We start from the raw sequence: 18,619 nt of genomic DNA, 5'->3' as shown, positions 1-18,619 counted from the left end.
TTTTAACACTTACACACAACTTAGGCCATGCTATGCTATTCAGAGGAAATAATGTACAGTGCATTCGGAAAGTATTCAGACTCCTTGACTTTTTCCACATTTTGTTACATTACAGCCTTATCCTAAAATTAATTAAATAAACAATTTCCTCAGCAATCTACACAAAATACCATATAATGACAAAGTGAAAACAGTTTGACATTTTTGCAAATGTATTAAAAACAAAAAACAGAAATACCTTATTTACATAAGTATTCAGACCCTTTGCTATGAGACTCGAAATTGAGCTCAGGTGCATCCTGTTTCCATTGATCATCCTTGAGCTGTTACTACAACTTGATTGGAGTCCACCTGTGGTAAATTCAATTGATTGGACATGATTCGGAAAGGCACACGTCTGTCTATATAAGGTCCCACAGTTGACAGTGCACGTCAAAGCAAAAACCAAGCCATGAGGTCGAAGGAATTGTCCGAAGAGCTCCGAGACAGGATTGTCGAGGCACAGATCTGGGGAAGGGTACCAAAAAATGTCTGCAGCATTGAAGGTCCCCAAGAACACAGTGGCCTCCATCATTCTTAAATGGAAGAAGTTTGGAGCCACCAAGACTCTTCCTAGAGCTGGCCGCCCGGCCAAACTGAGCAATCGGGGGAGAAGGGCCATGGTCAGGGAGGTGACCATGAACCCGATGGTCAGTCTGACAGAGCCTCAAAGTGGAGATGGGAGAACCTTCTAGAAGGACAACCATCTCTGCAGCACTCCACCAATCAAGCCTTTATGTTAGAGTGGCCAGACGGAAGCCACTCTTCAGTAAAAGGCACATGACAGCCCGGTTGGAGTTTTCCAGAAGGCACCTAAAGTACAGAGAGATCCTTGATGAAAACCTGCTCCAGTGCGCTCAAGACCTCAGACTGGGGAGAAGGTTAACCTTCCAACAGGACAACGACCCTAACCACACAGCTAAGACAATGCAGGAGTGGCTTCGAGACAAGTCTCTGAATGTCCTTGCGTGGCCCAGCCAGAGCCCGGACTTTAACCCGATCGAACATCTCTGGAGAGACCTTCAAAATAGCTGTGCAGCAATGCTCCCCATCCAACCTAACAGAGCTTGAGAGGATCTGCAGAGAAGAATGGGAGGAACTCCCCAAATACAGGTGTGCCAAGCTTGTAGCGTCATACCCAAGAAGACTCAAGGCTGTAATCACTGCCAAAGGTGCTTCAACAAAGTACTGAGTACTGAGTTTAGACACACCTACTCATTCAAGGTTTTGTCTTTATTTTTACTATTTTCTACATTGTAAAATAATAGTGATGACATCAAAACTATGAAATAACACGCATGGAATCATGTAGTAACCAAAAAAGTGTTCAACAAATCAGAATATATTTTAGATTCTTCAAAGTAGCTACCCTTTGACTTAATGACAGCTTTGCACACTCTTGGCATTCTCTCAACCAGCTTCATGAGGAATGCTTTCCCAACAGTCTTGAAGAAGTTCCCACATGTGCTGAGCACTTGTTGGCTGCTTTTCCTTCACTCTGCGGTCCAACTCATCCTAAACCATCTCAATTGGGTTGAGGTCGGGTGATTGTGGAGGCCAGGTCATCTGATGCAGCACTCCATCACTCTCCTTGGTCAAATAGCTCTTACACAGCCTGGAGGTGTGTTTTTGGTCAGTGTCTTTTTGAAAAACAAATGATAGTCCCACTAAGCACAAACCAGATGGGATGGTGAATCCCTGCAGAATGCTGTGGTAGCCATTCTGGATAAGTGTGCCTTCAATCCTAAATAAATCACTGTCAGTGTCACCAGCAAAGCTCCCCCACACCATCACACCTCCTCCTCCATGCTTCATGGTAGAAACGACACATGCGGAGATCATCTGTAATTCTGTGACATTTTTTTAATGGATGTAATTTAATATTGTTTTTAATGTCTCACAAAGACATTGCGGTTGGAACCAAAAATCTCTAATTTGGACTCACCAGTCCGAAGGACAGATTTCCACCGTTCTAATGTCCATTGCTCGTGTTTCTTGGCCCAAGCAAGTCTCTTCTTATTATTGGTGTCCTTTACTTGTGGTTTCTTTGCAGCAATTCAACCACGAAGGCCTGATTCACACAGTCTCCTCTGAATAGTTGATGTTGAGATGTGTATGTTACTTGAACTCTGTGAAGCATTTATTTGCACCGCAATCTGAGGTGCAGTTAACTCTAATGAACTTACCCTCATGAGAGCCAGTTTCATTGTAGCGCTTGATGGTTTTTTGCGACTGCACTTGAAGAAACTTTCAAAGTTCTTGACATTTTCCGGATTGACTGACTTTCATGTCCTAAAGTAATGATGGACTATCATTTCTCTTTGCTTATTTGAGCTGTTCTTGCCATAATATGGACTTGGTCTTTTACCAAATAAGGCTATCTTTTGTATACCTCCTCTACCTTGTCACAACACAACTGATTGACTTAAACACATTAAGAAGAATAGAAATTCCACAAATTAACTTTTAACAAGGCACACCTGTTAATTGAAATGCATTCCAGGTGACTACATCATGAAGCTGGTTGAGAGAATGCCAAGAGTGTGCAATGCTGTCATCAAGGCAAAGGATGGCTACTTTCAAGAATGTCAAATATAAAATATATTTTGATTTGTTTAACACTTTTTTGGTTACTACATGATTCCATATGTGTTATTTCATAGTTTTCATGTCTTCAGTATTATTCCACAGTGTAGAAAATAGTCAAAATAAACAAAATCCCTGGAGGGATTTGAGTAGGTGTGTCCAAACTTTTGACTGGTAATGTAACAAAACGTGGAGAAATCCGTAGGCACTGTATCACTGCACTTACAGTAATAGAGACATGCAAACAGAGGTAATTTACAGCATGAGGAAAAGAAGGCATATTACTGGGTACTGTTCAGTTAATACTGTTTTCTTATGGTTTGCAATAAATGCTCTTAGTACGATGTCTAATACCTACTAATTAATCTCAATGAATACACAAAATTATAGAAAAATAAACAATTACATGTTCATTTTTCCGGTTCCTTCTCCGTTTCCTGGAGCAAATGGGAAAAAATGTATAAGTACCAAAAGGTTAGAAGGTGAGATGACGTAACTGTGGTTGCTTGTGACAAATATTTTTTTTTAATATTGGCAATATTGCTCATCGTCATCTACTCTCATATAGCTGGAGAAAGGCGTCCTCTGGTGGTTCTACCTTGACAGTGTCACTTCCCAACTGCAAAACCAACCCAGAGCCCACACACAGTAGTACAAACTGCAACCCTGCTTTACATAAATGCCTTTGTGGGTTCTGTACAAAACAAAGGTTTACTTGTAATTAATATGGATTCAGATAGTCTACAAAAGCTAATCCTTATCTGTCCTGTGTCTTCACCTGATGTCTCTCAGGACCAAGGTTAAGGAGGCCACAGTCATGGACTGATTCAGTCCATCAGGGGCAGGACGTCCCTCCAGGCTAAAGGCATCACTCTCAGATTTAACTTCAAAGCCAGTATAAATCAGGTGATATGCCATTACCTGTATTTAGAACATTTAGTACATCGACACCTGCTCGTCAAACATTTTATTCCAAAATCATGGGCATTAATATGGAGTTGGTCTCCCCTTTGTTGCTATAACAGCCTCCACTCTTCTGGGAAGGCTTTCCTCTAGATGTTGGAACATTGCTGCAGGGACTTGATTCCATTCAGCCACAAGAGCATTAGTGAAGTTAGGCACTGATGTTGGGTGATTAGGTCTAGTTCGCAGTCGGCGTTCCAATTCACCCCAAAGGTGTTCTATGGGGTTGAGGTCAGGGCTCTGTGCAGGCCGGTCAAGTTCTTCCACACCGATCTGGATAGACCATTTCTGTATGGACCTCGCTTTGTGCTCGGGGGCATTGTCATGCTGAAACGGGAAAGGGCCTTCCCAAACTGTTGCCACAAAGTTGGAAGCACAGAATTGTCTAGAATGTCATTGTATGCTCTAGCATTAAGATTTCCCTTCACTGGAACTAAGGGGCCTAACCTGAAACATGAAAAACAACCCCAGACCATTATTCCTCCTCCACCATTCTTTTAAGTTGGGACTATGCATTCTGACAGGTAGCGTTCTCCTGGCATCTGCCAACCCCAGATTCATCCGTCGGACTGCCAGATGGTGAATCGTGATTCATCACTCCAGATAACATGTTTCCACTGCTTGCGAGTCCAATGGCGGCAAGCTTTACACCACTCCAGCCGACGCTTGCCATTGTGCATGGTGAACTTAGGTTTGTGTGCGGCTGCTCGGCAACTCATTTCATGAAACTCCTAACGAACAATTATTGTGCTGATGTTGCTTCCAGAGGCGGTTTGGAACTCGGTAATGAGTGTTACGTGCTACGCACTTCAGAACTCGGCGGTCCCGTTATGTGAGCTTGTGTGGCCTACCACTTTGCGGCTGAGTCATTGTTGCTCCTAGATGTTTCCACTTTACAATAACAGCACTTACAGTTGACCGGGGCAGCTCTAGCAGGGCAGAAATTTGAGGAACTGACTTGTTGGAAAGGTAGCATCATATGACGGTGCCATGTTGAAAGTCACTGAGCTCTTCAGTAAGGCCATTCTACTGTCAATGTTTGTCTATTGAGATTTCATGGCTGTGTGCTCGATTTTATACACCTGTCAGCAACGGGTGTGGCAAAAATAGCCGAATACACTAATTTGAAGGGGTGTCCATATAGTTTTGTTTACTGGTTTTCAGACAGGAGTGATCCTCAATGACCGCTTCACCGGTATGAGGATCAGGGCAGGCCCAGGACAGGGTCCACAGAGGTGCAGTGGCGGGGAAGAGGCAGAGGTCGAGAAGGCCGGATTGTCATCCTGCAGTGATCACTGTTGAGGACCCATGTGCTTTCTGTAGCCTATATCAAAAGCATCTTATTAATCACACTCTTAACCCTTCCGATAGGCTTACATTTAACACTTTCTCTTTACAGATTTACTGAACATCAACTTGTTTGACTGTAATCTAAAAGCACTAACGCAGTTACTGTACATGCTTTCTCATAAAGGTACATATGTACATGAGTCTGAAAGTGTCAAAAAGGCAAGTCCTCAAATAGTCCAGTGGTCCAAGTTCAATGAAGTACCCAAAGATGTAGGATGTTGTCACTTTATCTTGATGTTGGTTTTAGTATGTATGGCACAGATATTCATTACATTTCTTGGCTGTTTCAATGATCAGTTATATGGAAACCCGCAAAAGCGTTTTGCAGAGCAGTTAGGCCCATCATCTGAATTAGATTTGGCATGTCAGAGAATTTATGTGGCCGTGTTAACAAACGTTTTTGACCTCTGAAGAACTCAATGAATATTAGAACTCAAAATGACAAGTGATAAAGAAGAGCTGAAGTGACAGGTTACACCTATGTTCACACTCTTCATAAAGACCCTAGACACACATGTTATTTTGGGAAATATCATGTGAGGTTTGGACAGTGACCTGAGCCTGTTACCCAAAGTATTTATAGCACTGGTCTATGCAGCTGCATGTATATGTAGGCCATATTACATGATATTTACAGCAACTGCTCTGGAAATATACTGATAAAATGTCAAACATTCATTTTAATGAGACTATTACTCATATGTTGTAAATTGGTGTAAATGAATTACAAAATATACAAAGAAAACGTTGGAGAATTAAATGTTTTATTTATTTGGTAATCAATACATTTGCATTACCTGTATCTACACTTACAGATGTATCGGGTAAAGATAAATTGTATTAAATGAAATTAGCTAGATTATGTAGCTAAATCACATTGCATGCATATTATGATATAATGATTTTGTTATAGCCTTGGCCTACTTTTATGATAGCCTACTGAAAGAGCTGACAAACTGAAGTCATCTTTCTGGGGGTTTTATTGGTCAGAGGGTGCAGTGACATCAGTTTTTCTCTATGTCCAATTTTGTCGTATTCAAAATGGTGGAGCAATAACAAACGCATTGTAAATTTCTACGGTAAGGAATTTGCAACTTTTAGTCTTAATGATTCATACTCATTGCGATGTAGATCATTCAAACCAATCATCTATTTTATTAACTACATATTTGTCTTGCAGTAAGTTAGAAATGATCGCCGTAGCAAAGCTTTGCACCAGATCACACACAGCATGCAAGCGAGATTTGGCCTAGCTAGCTAGCTAGTTAGCCACACAGTGATTGTATGGGAGGAGGGGAGGGGGGTTGGCTGGCAGGCAGGGCTCGTGTATGATCAACTGAGCTAACTATTTTTTTGAAGAGTAATGGAGGAAATGATAGCTGGCTAGATATTAATAAGCAAGGTTAGGTTCGTATCTTGCGACAGAAATGTCACAGTCAACAAATATGATGCCATGTCTAGCTAGCTAATGTTGGTTGGCCATAGCTCGCCGTAGTTAGGTACAGAACTTTCTTAACTACTGTTGTTATTTGTTCAGATTCATGCATCTGCAGTTGTAATAAGTTTGCATGGAATTGCATTCATTACACAACACGCTTTTGCAGAGCTGTAGCTGGAAAGAAAATAGAAGAGTGTGAAGAGACAGAGAAGGGTGCATTTTATTAGACTCCATTTCTTCAATATGACACACTGTGTTTTTTTGTATAAGTATCAGCATGGCAGACAAAAATGGCAAGAAAGGGAAACCTGTAGGCGTGAAGAGAACATTGACCAAGAGAGAACAAGAAGATCTGAAGAAAAAGGTAAGAGATTTGACCATTTTATAGATAGCCATCTGCAACAAAGTGTAGGCCTATGATTTTCAATTTTAAAACAATCCCTTTTCCAGGAAGAAGAAAAAGCAGCTGAAGTTTTTGAAGAGTTTTTAGCATGTTTTGACAGTAACGACAAAAGTGGAGTGAAGACTTTTGTCCGTGGGGGTATCGTCAATGCAACTAAAGGTGAGTGAAACATCCTGGCTAATCCAACTTTGGTTGGGTCTGTGTTGCGAACACTATATTTTCCATTATTTGAACGTCTACACGGTTACAATTTCTATTTGATTTGATTTTTTTTTGCAGAAGAGGAAGCAGCAGAGGTTAAAAAGAGCAAGCTTTACCGACCGATCACCAAGTTTACTTCAGTGTCCCAGAACGTCTCACCAGCGCACACTTCTGAAATCAGAAGGCCTGTGAGTATCCATGTGAATCACTTACTGTGTATACAAGAATGATACATTATTTTGTCACCTTATATGTTTGCCTGGTCCACAGATTGTTAAAAAGAAGACGGAAGAGAAGAAGAAGAGCAACCTTGAACTTTTTAAAGAGGAGCTAAAGCAGTATGTTTTTCACACGCCGTAGTAATTCATGTTCTTTCATTATTTTACCAATTTGCTTATTTTTGTGTGTAAATAATTCTGTTCTCCTAGAATACAAGAGGAACGCGAAGAAAGGTACAAAAGAAAGACAAATGAGCCTGGAGGAGGATATGGAGACTTGGACATACCACTAACGCGACGATCAAGTAAGAGCCAAGTCTGTCCCTTGCAGTGGAATAAGAATGGTTTACTACAATAAGCCAAATCAAAGATGAACCCTCTGTAGCTTTTACATGTTTAGCTATATATGAACGTCTCCCTCCAGTATTTGATGATGACCCAGCCATACCGAACACAACCAACCTGTACATTGGCTGCATTAGCCCCAAGGTAAAGAAACTATCTGCTTGGGATGTTTTGACAGGAGATAAAGATTCACAATATAGCCAGCTCTTCGTTTGTTTGGGACAAACTCAACTAACTTAAATGCTGACTAAATTGTGAAACTTTGCTGATATGATACTTCTAATGTGTCAGATGAATGAAGAAATGCTTTGCAAAGAGTTTGGCAAGTATGGTCCCCTGGCGAGTGTGAAGATCATGTGGCCCCGTAGTGACGAGGAACGCACAAGGGTCACAAATAGAGGCTTTGTGGCCTTCATGACCAGGAAAGATGCAGAGAGGGCCTTGGCTGCTCTAGACGGTGAGTCAATCTGTTATGAGGGAAAATTGCATTCTGTTCTGTAAACGATGCCAGATGATAAATGCCCTGCTCTGTGCTCCATTAACCTTGTAGGATCATTGGTCCTTTTTGCTGCAGGTAAAACGGTTATGGGTTTTGAAATGAAGCTGGGATGGGGGAAAGCTGTTCGCATCCCTCCCCAGCCACTCTATACACCCATAGGGGTACTTAAAATGTCCACGCCCCCACCCCCCTCCGGCCTGCCCTTCAACGCTCAGCCCAGAGACCGCTTCCGCAATGACTTTACCAAGCCATGGGGCAGGTCCAAGGAGGAGTTTGACAAGGTAGGTTGGCGCTTTTATTTGTTTATTTAAGAGTGTAGGGCAGGACTCTCCAACCCTGTTCCTGGAGAGCCACCATCCTGTAGGTTTTCGCTCCTACCCTAATTTAACGCACCTTTCTAATAATTAGCTGGTTGATGAGCTGAATCAGGTTAGTTTACAACTGGGGTTGGAGCGAAAACCTACGGAAGGGTAGCTCTCCAGGAACAGGGTTGGAATGAAAACCTACGGAAGGGTAGCTCTCCAGGAACAGGGTTGGAATGAAAACCTACGGAAGGGTAGCTCTCCAGGAACAGGGTTGGAATGAAAACCTACGGAAGGGTAGCTCTCCAGGAACAGGGTGAGGAGACCCCTGCTATAGTGTGTGTGCATGTTCTGTCAAGTTGTTTAAATAATTGTTTTACTTTGTTTTAAACTACAGTTCATTTTCCAATTTTAGGTGTGTGTAGTAGATATTCTATGCAGGTTGATACATTTATCATAGGCTCAATCAACTGGACATTGCTTAGAATTTGATCTAGAATTCAGAGGGGTATTTTATGCACAAAACAAAAGGGACGTGATGGTCATGTTCTCATATCAGTTCCGATTTCCATTTCCCTTTTTTAAAATCCAGTTGGTTTGTCCTGTGGTGCATGTATAGACATGTTATGAATCTATTCCTTAGACTAGTAGTGTCTTAGTTTTAGGATATGTTCTAAGGCAGGGGAATTTGACCCAGATGGAGTTATGAGGTAGTTACAGAACCATATGTAATTAATGTTACTGTAAAAGTAAGAGGGTGGGGGTATTCTATAGATAATGTACTTTTAACGACAGTGTAACTGTCTCTCGAATGTGGGAACTTTTCCCCTCGTTAAAATAAAGTAGAGCTGTTACTGCTGTCCTCAGTTGATATGCTGTATGTGTCCTGCAGTGTTTCATCTGTGTATATATACTCACTTTTTTTATATCTTCACTATTTTATTTGACTTCACGAACAGACTCTGTCCGAAGCTGTAGTCAAAGTGGTTATCCCAACAGAAAGGTACACTCTCTATCCATTCTTACTACTACGACTGACCAGACATTCTCACAGACAGAACAGTGTTAGAGGACAGAGGCCCTGCCCTGGTGTACTGTTCTTGTGTATGTACGTGACAGACAGGAAGCCCCAGTCCTAAGTGCTACGTCTGTATGTACATGACTAATGGGAGAGGACAGCTGAGAACATAACTGTCTCATAGTTTGTAGTAGTGTCCTGTTCTAACATTGGTCTATCTATCTTGTTGACAACATGGCCTATGTTCAGGGAATTGGTAACCCCTGCTGCTTAGGACTGGAGGCCCTATATCTAACTAGTAGGAGGGCCATGGGCCTCAGTTGAACATGGTTGAAGTGAATCATTGGCCTAGTAAGCAAAGCCCACAGTTTATCACAGTTTATTCATTCATGTCATCCTCATTAGATTAGTAAATGTCACCATTGTAATCCCCTGTCAGGAAAATGGATTGTTAGACTTAAGTGATTGTTGGAGTCAATTATATCCATTGAAACATACTGGGTACTAACTTCAGTGGCAACCTTTGTTCTTCCTACCTGTGTTGGCTGAGACACTGCAGACAGATGCAGCTAGAAAGCAAATCCATTTTAGATTAAAATCAGTAGTAGCTAATAGTAGTATAATGTTGTCACTCTTATATATTGATATAGTCCCTATTTTTTCATTTAGACACACTTACTGCTTCTTCATTTAGACACATAATAATAGACACATGACAGAAAGAAACACTACTTCTGATGTAACTACACACTAGGGACAGACCGTCTCCCCCACTCACTCGTGTGTGCAGACCAACACACAACATATCCTCAACGTTGCTGTGATAAATGATTGCAGAGGGACAAATGTTCTAGAAGAGAGAGAGAGGTTAATGGGCTTGGGATCAGTGTTCAGTGAGAGCTTTGACATGGCCACTGGTCTGGATGAGGGGGGACAAGTCACAGCGTCTGGTCTCATCCCCTCTCCTTTTACTCCACAGGAATCTGTTAGGCCTCATCCACAGGATGATAGAGTTTGTGGTGCGTGAGGGACCCATGTTTGAAGCCATCATTATGAGCAAAGAGAAGAACAACCCTGACTTGAGGTGATCTACCATTGCTGAGCTCTCCCTTTCCCTCTAGTCATACCATTGGTCTAAAGATGTATTTTTTAAACTCATTTTGAAACTGTTTTTATTCATGATTTCAGGTTTCTCTTTGACAACAAAAGCCAAGAGCATGTGTACTACCGCTGGAAACTCTACTCCATTCTCCAGGTAGGTCATTATCTGTCCTGGCTACAGCCCTATGACCATGAGGCCATCTCAAATCAAGTGTTATTTGCAGGGGCGAAAATCTGATATCAACTTTGGAGGGGACAATTACATAACATTTTCTCAAGAGCAATTCCTGAGGGGGACACCAAAAGTAGTGCTGTAACACATAGCCTACATTGTAATATGGTAAATGTATATTGAGGAACCAAAGAAATAAGGTGTTTGCCGTACTCCTAACTACCGGTACCCAAAACTACACAACTAATCACAACAGCAATACCATTGCCTTTAACAAATCTTAGTTCAGTCACCAGTTTAAGTTGAGAGTGGGGGTATCCATGGCATTTTCCAATTATGTTCCTATTTTACAAGTCAAAAAAATGGAGAACCTTTTATAATGTTGCCAAACAAAGACTCAACAAACTTACCTGAGACTCCCTGTCTTTGCCAGTCTGTCCCTGCATATCTGTCCCCAACTCTGCTGTCTGTGTGCCATCTGTTGCCTGCTCTGCCTAATGACATCATTGTGAAACATTTCCATTAGAATTTCATTTCTTTCTTATGAACATTTTATCAACTAGTCTTTGAGATATTAGGCTACTAGGGTTCTTACTTTGCGTTTTGGTGTCCTGAAAAATACTCTGATGTCCGTCTTTTATTTTTTTCTACCTGGCTGGCTGGCTGGCTGGCTGGCTGGCTACACACACACACACACAGTGTGTAGGTTATTTACAGTAGGAGATGGGCTTCTATCATCTTATCTTTTATCATTCTATTTGGGCTTCGATCTAAAAGGTAGCTAGCAAATGTGAAACGGATTAAAGTGACGAGTTGACAGCTGTATGAGTTCACCATTTACACAACATATGCTGCAACCTTTTGTAATTTGAATAGTTTGTTTCATATTGGCTGGCTTCCAACAATAGCTGAATTTGCAAAGCTAGCGAGCACCAATTCCGTTTCAGTGGTGTTTGCTATAATCTTTGCTACCCGGGTTAAATAAAGGTGAAATAAAATAATTAAATAAAAGTTCCCTTGCGACAATTTAGCTTTTGCAACGAGACCATTAAATATATTTAAGACGATGGTAGAAGAGAGTGTAGTTCTGTTCAGTTTGGACTTCAGTTTATCGCTAACCTTATCGCAGGGACTTTGAAGCACTAACTTACATCATCTGCATGCTGATCTTGGAATAAATTGACGATAGCAAAGATTCCATCTTTGACGAGGCCACATAAATGGAATAGGTACTAGCTAGCTTAATAGTTAATATTTGCGCGCTAGCTCTGCATATTCAGCTAGTGTGTGTGCGCGATTGATTGGATTAACCTCACTTCAGTTACGTTCATTGAGTGCCTTTCAGACAGTAGATACGACCCCTCTGTTACCTTGCCAACTAAGGAACTGGCAGTGGATCAAAACATTGAGGCAAAGGGTGGGGGGGGGTCGCAATCTTTTGAAACTTAAAAACGCGCTATTAAGTGTCTATAATCAGCACAATTGCTTTCATTGCGTATTATTAATATTATTTAAATTACATAGTTATGTTTCAGTGATATATTGGGGGGGACAAATCATATTTTCCCCAGGATGGGGGGGTCGTGTCCCCCCCGGGATTTCCGCCCCTGGTTATTTGTCACATGCGCTGAATACAACTGGTGTACTTGACCATGAAATGCTTTCTTACGAGCCCTTCCCAACAATGCAGAGTTAAAAAAAAGAATACAAATAGTAACACAATTGGAATAACATAAACAAGCATGAAGCTATATACAGGGAGTATCAGTACTAGACCAATGTGCAACGGTATTTGAGGTAGATATGTACATGAAGGCAGGGTAAAGTGACTAGGCATCAGGATAGATAATAATAAGGTATTTGAGGTAGATATGTACATGAAGGCAGGTTAAAGTGACTAGGCATCAGGAGAGATAATAATAGAAGTAAAATAAAGAACAGTACCTACCCATGTCCCTCTCCCTCCATCCCCAGGGCGAGCCCCCCAGTGAGTGGAGGACCGCAGACTTCCGGATGTTCCGTGGGGGCTCCATCTGGAGGCCGCCCCTCCTAAACCCCTACCTCCATGGAGATGAGGAGGCGGGAGAGGAAGAGGAGTCTCCCTCCCTGGAGGAGGAGCTGCTGAAAAAGGGCCAGCTGAAGACAGAGTGAGTGTTGCTGTAGATACAGGGCAGAGAGGGAGGTTCTGAGGCAGACTGAAGATGAAAAGCATTCTCTCATGGATCTGACGTGTTACTGGAAAAACTGCCTTTGGAATATGGACATTCTCAGGATAACAATGAATGCGTGTTTTTATTCCAGGCACAGGGAGAGACTGGAGACGCTGCTGAGAGGACTCACCCCTCGTAGGGAGGACATTGGTGATGCTATGCTGTTCTGTCTGGAGAGAGCCGAGGCAGCGGAGGAGGTGGTGGGGTCCATCGCAGAGTCCCTGTCCCTCCTTCAGACACCACTACAGAAAAAGGTCCCTTAACCTATGACAGTCTTACAAGATCAAGCACATTCACATGGCATATAGTATATAGAAAACATGTATTATCAACGGTCCCTGGAGAAATTAGGGTGAAGTGACTTGCTCAAGGCCATCGACAGATTTTTCACCTTGTCGGTTACAGAACCAACTCTAACCACTAGGTTACCTGCCACCCAGATTATTGCTCACAGTCATATCTATCTTTATTCCCACAGATTGCCAGACTGTACCTTGTATCGGACATCTTGTACAACTCCTGTGCCAAAGTTGCCAATGCATCTTATTATCGCAAATAGTAAGAAAAGTATATTTTAAATAAGTCTGACATTATATAATACACATGCTCTGTGGTCATACTGTGTCCTTCTGTCTAACGATTTATTGTTTCTCTGTTCCTTCAGTTTTGAAGCAAAATTGCCCCAGATATTTGGTGACATTAGTGATGCATATAGAAACATACAAGCAAGACTACAAGCTGAACAGTTCAAGGTAATGAGTGTAGTTAAAAACAAATGACAATGATTTATAATCATTTTCCATGCTTGTGATCTGTTATTGCCTTGGCCGGAACAAATACATTATCACTCACCCATATGTCTTCTGTCCTCAGCAAAAGATAATGGGCTGTTTCAGGGCCTGGGAAGACTGGGCCGTATACCCAGAGTCTTACCTGATCCAGCTGCAGAACATCTTCCTGGGTCTGATCAAGGCAGGAGAGGAGGTGATCGAGAGGGTAGAGGTGAGCTGGATCTCAGGACCTGTCCTGGACAAGACATGGAAAAGAGTTTATATCAATGCCTATTTTACTGATGACACTGTTACATTCTCTGATAGTGTGTGTAAATATACAATTCAGCTAGAAGCAGAGCTGAAATTAGCAACATTGGTTTATGTGGGCTGGGTATATCTCACCTCAGGTGTCGTCTCCAGACCTGGATGGAGCCCCGTTGGACGGGGCACCGTTAGACGGAGCTCCGCTGGACAACCTTGACGGCTCACCCCTGGCCTGGGACCCTGCCTCCCTGGATGGGGTGCCTGTTGATGACATCGACGGGGTTCCCCTGGGTGCACCCATGGAGGACATTGACGGAATGCCTTGTAAGTCAATCTGGCAGAATTTCTGTGAAAAATGGAAACCATGAAAGTGTTACAAGATGTGGACTTGATGTAAGTTTGTGTTCTGCAGTGGATGACCTGGCCCACTCAAGAGTGGCTCTATCTAAATGGGAGAGGGTGGACGATGCTGACGCTCTCCCACAAGGTACTGTCAGCACTGTCAACCCAACAATCATATCTCTACTCCTAACCTAATGCTCACCCTGCCTACAGCTCCTAACCTACAGCTCACCCTGCCTACAGCTCCTAACCTACAGCTCACCCTGCCACTTCCTCTTTCAGCTAACACTGAATCCAAATGGGACACTTTGGGAGAGCGAGACTTGGGGGATGACCTGAATGCCAGGTAAGAACCCGGTGCAGGCACTCTTCCCCATCACTGAAACCCAACTCATCACAGAGTAACTGTAATGTAGCATGTGCTGCTGTTGAGTGCTGTCTTCCAGCTCCAGTCCTCCAGTACCCCCAACAGTACAGTTTTGTTGTAACCCTGGACAAAACAAAGGGCTTAATGATTAGAATCAGGTGTGCTTGTAGTACTGTTGGGAGAACTGGAGATGGGACATTTTGTTAGAGATTAGTTGACTGGCAACAAATTGTTGCTACATTTGGGGGAAACTTCATCGAGTTTGTTTGGAACAAATCGTAGATTGCTGCGGGCTGACAAGATAAAGGTAAACAGGCAAGGAGATTGAGTCTAAAACAACTAACTTAACTTGGTGTGTCCCTAGATCAATCCCTTTCTGGAGACCTGATTGCTGCTAAAATTATTTCTAAAATGGGAAACAAATTGAAATGTTTGTATGATATTTTAACATCAAAGTTAAGAAACTGCTTGTGTCATGTTGATTATGCCTGCTCTGCTTGGTATAGTGGGCTATCAAAAAAAGCTGAAAGAGAGAATGCAGGTCATGCAAAATAATGTTATCAGGTATATGCTGAATGTTCCCCCTAGGACCCACAATGTTATCAGGTATATGCTGAATGTTCCCCCTAGGACCCACAATGTTATCAGGTATATGCTGAATGTTCCCCCTAGGACCCACAATGTTATCAGGTATATGCTGAATGTTCCCCCTAGGACCCACAATGTTATCAGGTATATGCTGAATGTTCCCCCTAGGACCCACATAATGTTATCAGGTATATGCTGAATGTTCCCCCTAGGACCCACATAATGTTATCAGGTATATGCTGAATGTTCCCCCTAGGACCCACATAAGGGTACAGGAGTTCTGGAGAGGTGGGCTTGTTGCCTATGGAGTCCAGAGTGGACCAACTTACACTTAATCATACGTTTGACATCTTAAATGATTGTGCCCCAGGTTACATGAAAAACCACATTGGTATGGTCTATAACCAACAGTCACCATACCAGAGCTAGTATTATGTCTTGTAAAATCCCAAGAGTAAACAGTGCTGTGAGGATGACATTTTTCTATACAGGCATTTGTTTATGGAATAGCCTCCCCCGGAGATCAAGAAAAAATAGCTTTAAAAAGCAGGCAAAGGTTTTCATTTGGACAAGGTTGTCTAAGTAAGAGAAACCACTCCACTGCCCCTTGTGTCCCTACTGCTGGTCAGGTGTATTATTTGAAGGATCGGTATGATGTGCAATTCATAGATTGTTTTAATGTGAAATTAATATTGTTGATTTTTAAGGTTAGGGAAAAGTGACACTTTAGAATGTCAATATACATGAATGGTTGTTTAATTTTGTCTTGCCTTTTAATCATTTGTTTTTACCATCACGGTCCACTTTGGAAACAAGCATTTTAATTAATACTTTAAAGTGATATCCTCTGGGTCCACATTGTACATTTTGTTGTATATGTCTGTTACCCAAAATAAATTCTCCCCCTGGTCCACAGTGCTAACATTAAGGGAGATGGGAAGTCCGAGGACGACAGCAGCGATGATGACAGCCCCTCTAAGTACGACAATGCTGACTTCAAGAGCTCCCTCAGCAGTTTTGAGATGTCTGAAAGCAAGAGGAGCCGGCTGAGAGAGCTGGAGGTAAGCACAGTCAACATTGTCTACTAGGACCAAGTAACACAGCACGTGACACACTGCAGCAGACCTTCAGACTCAGTCCATACCGGTCAACTGACTAATACTTATACATTCAGTGCCTTCAGAAAGTATTTACACCCCTTCACTTATTCCACATTTTCTTGTTGCAGTCTGAATACAAAATTGATTTGTTTCTCACCCATTTACACACAACACATTTATTTATAAAGCCCTTTTTACAGCAGCAGATGTCAAAGTGCTATACAGAAACCCCAAACAATGCAGAAGCACAGTGGCTAGGACAAACTCCCTAGAAAGGCAGGAACCTAGGAAGAAGCCAGGCTCTGAGGGGTGGCCAGTCCTCTTCTGGCTGTGCCGGTTGGAAATTATAAGAGTACATGGCCATGTAAGGACAAGTGAACAAATTTAAATAAGTATTCACACCACTGAGTCAGTACTTTGTAGAATCACCTTTGGCAGAGATTACAGTGAGTCTGAATTGTGCAACATTGGCCCATTTATTTTCAAAATTCTTCAAGCTCTGTCAAATTGGTTGTTGATCATTACTAGACAACCATTTTCAGTTATTGCTGTAGATTTTAGTCAAAACTAACTCAGCCACTGTCTTCTTGGTAAGCTACTCCAGTGCAGGACATAGATTAACAAGAATCTAAGCTTTCTGTCCAATTTACAGTAGCTATTGTTTGAGTGCAATTTAACATAGTTATTACTAAACAAATTAGGCACATTTGGGCAGTCTTGATACAACATGAACCATTGTATTTCTGTTCATCAGATCAGTCAAACTTTGCTTCCATCTAGTGGCCAAAATCTGAATTGCACCTGGGCTGGAATTATGCATTTCAAAGATAGTACACAAATGTTTTTATCTTCTTCTCTCTTTGTATCATCTTTTACCAGATGTGTGTTACATTCCTTTCAAATGGTACCAAGAATATGCATATCCTTGCTTCAGGGCCTGAGCTACTGGCAGTTAATTTGGGTATGAAAATTGAGAAAGGGGTGGATCCTTGAGTTTAGAGTAAATTCTTAATTGTGGGTTAACAACATGTTTACCTTGTCAGCTCAGGGACAAGGTAAAAAAATGTTACACTATTATTGCACACAGTTCAACTTATGTGACTTGTTATGCATATTTTTAACCCTGAACTTATTTAGACTTGCCATAACGAAAGGGGATGAATACTTGACTCAAGACATTTCAGCTTTTCATACATTTTTGTAGGCTAGTGACAAAAAAAGCGAAATTATCAATTTTAAATTCAGGCTGTAACAAGATGTGGAAAAAGTAAAGGGGTCTGAAAGCAAAACCCGAATACGCTTGGCAGTTTGTTTGATTTCCATTAATTTATGCAACAATTGGACTCAATGTGTCTCTGCTGCAGGTGAAGGTGATGAAGTTCCAGGATGAGCTGGAGTCTGGGAAGAAGCCCAGGAAGTCAGGGTTAAACATGCAGAAACAGGTGGCGCACTACAGGAACAAGCTGTTGCAAAAGGTGAGTTTCTAGTGTACTTTTATTTCATAAGCCCAGCAGTAAGGGAAACTGTCCAGATACCATGAAGTTGCAGGTTTAATTGTGACTTTAAAGAAAACTTCACCGGTTGCAATGGCTCCACATGTTCTGTTTACCTCAGGAGTTTGATAAGGATGACAAGGAAAAGAGAGAGAGATCCATTCCAAAATCAAAAGAGCGATCAAAGAAGGATGAGCGGAGAGACAAGGCGGAGGAGACCTGTAAAGGACGGGACAAGGAGAAGAGTAAAAGGAGTCAAGACCGGGACAGGGGACGGAGTAGAGACACAGAGGAGCGGACACAGAAATACAGAGGACATTCTCCCGCAAAGTAAGGCCTATGTGAAACCATTGTTCCATTTAATTTGTGTTCAGCATTCTATACTTGTGCTGACTCACCCCTATCCCACCCTTCCAACAGAATAAAGTCAAAGTCTCCCAAGAAGTCCAAGCGGTCCCGGTCGCCCTCGCCAGTCAGGAAGACGTGGAGGCGGTCTAGCTCCCGGTCGCCACACCGCTCCCACAAAAAGACTAAGAAGAGCAAACACTGATCCTGAGCCCTCTCCCCCTGAAGCAGCCAGGCGGCTTTCATGGACTGCCCTGCTCCACCAGTGCTGACCATGCCACACGCTTCTTTCCCACAATGCCTCTGAACTGCCTCTGCAGACCAACTGACAGCTGTTTCCCTCTGCAGTGAAGATTTGGCAATTTTTTTGTAAGATGAACATTGTTTGTACAGTTGTTTTCCCGTCAGGTTGTTTTTAAACCCCATTCAGATTGCGACTAGTTCCTGAGACAATAAATCACTCTTGGCAATGTGTCTGTGTTGTCATCCATGCTCCAGGATG

At 42.2% G+C, this 18,619-nt stretch overlaps 1 protein-coding gene across 2 annotated transcripts; it reads left to right on the top strand.

The window, feature by feature from the left end:
- The first annotated feature begins 5,891 nt into the window (after nt 1-5,891).
- Nucleotides 5,892-18,591, top strand: LOC115204326 (U2 snRNP-associated SURP motif-containing protein). 2 transcript variants are annotated; one of them, XM_029769808.1, is made up of 24 exons: nt 5,892-6,017; nt 6,647-6,740; nt 6,827-6,938; nt 7,059-7,168; nt 7,251-7,318; nt 7,409-7,503; nt 7,623-7,687; nt 7,835-8,000; nt 8,118-8,323; nt 9,304-9,347; nt 10,342-10,446; nt 10,551-10,617; nt 12,610-12,782; nt 12,937-13,099; nt 13,324-13,403; nt 13,510-13,597; nt 13,719-13,847; nt 14,026-14,206; nt 14,295-14,369; nt 14,507-14,570; nt 16,096-16,240; nt 17,644-17,754; nt 17,894-18,102; nt 18,193-18,591. In XM_029769808.1, exons 2-24 carry the CDS (start codon nt 6,654-6,656, stop codon nt 18,320-18,322), a joined length of 2,673 nt encoding a protein of 890 aa, XP_029625668.1. In that variant the 5' UTR covers nt 5,892-6,017; nt 6,647-6,653; the 3' UTR covers nt 18,323-18,591. The 2 variants fall into 2 exon arrangements, with proteins under 2 accessions (XP_029625668.1, XP_029625669.1); XM_029769809.1 differs by lacking the exons at nt 14,507-14,570; nt 17,894-18,102; nt 18,193-18,591 and having other exon boundaries at nt 17,644-17,753.
- The last annotated feature ends 28 nt before the right edge of the window (nt 18,592-18,619 follow it).

The sequence above is a fragment of the Salmo trutta genome, chromosome 12 (assembly GCF_901001165.1).
Source record: "Salmo trutta chromosome 12, fSalTru1.1, whole genome shotgun sequence".
NCBI lineage: Eukaryota > Metazoa > Chordata > Actinopteri > Salmoniformes > Salmonidae > Salmo > Salmo trutta.
Note: the sequence above shows the minus strand (reverse complement) of the source record. Positions and strands in the feature narration are given on the sequence as shown.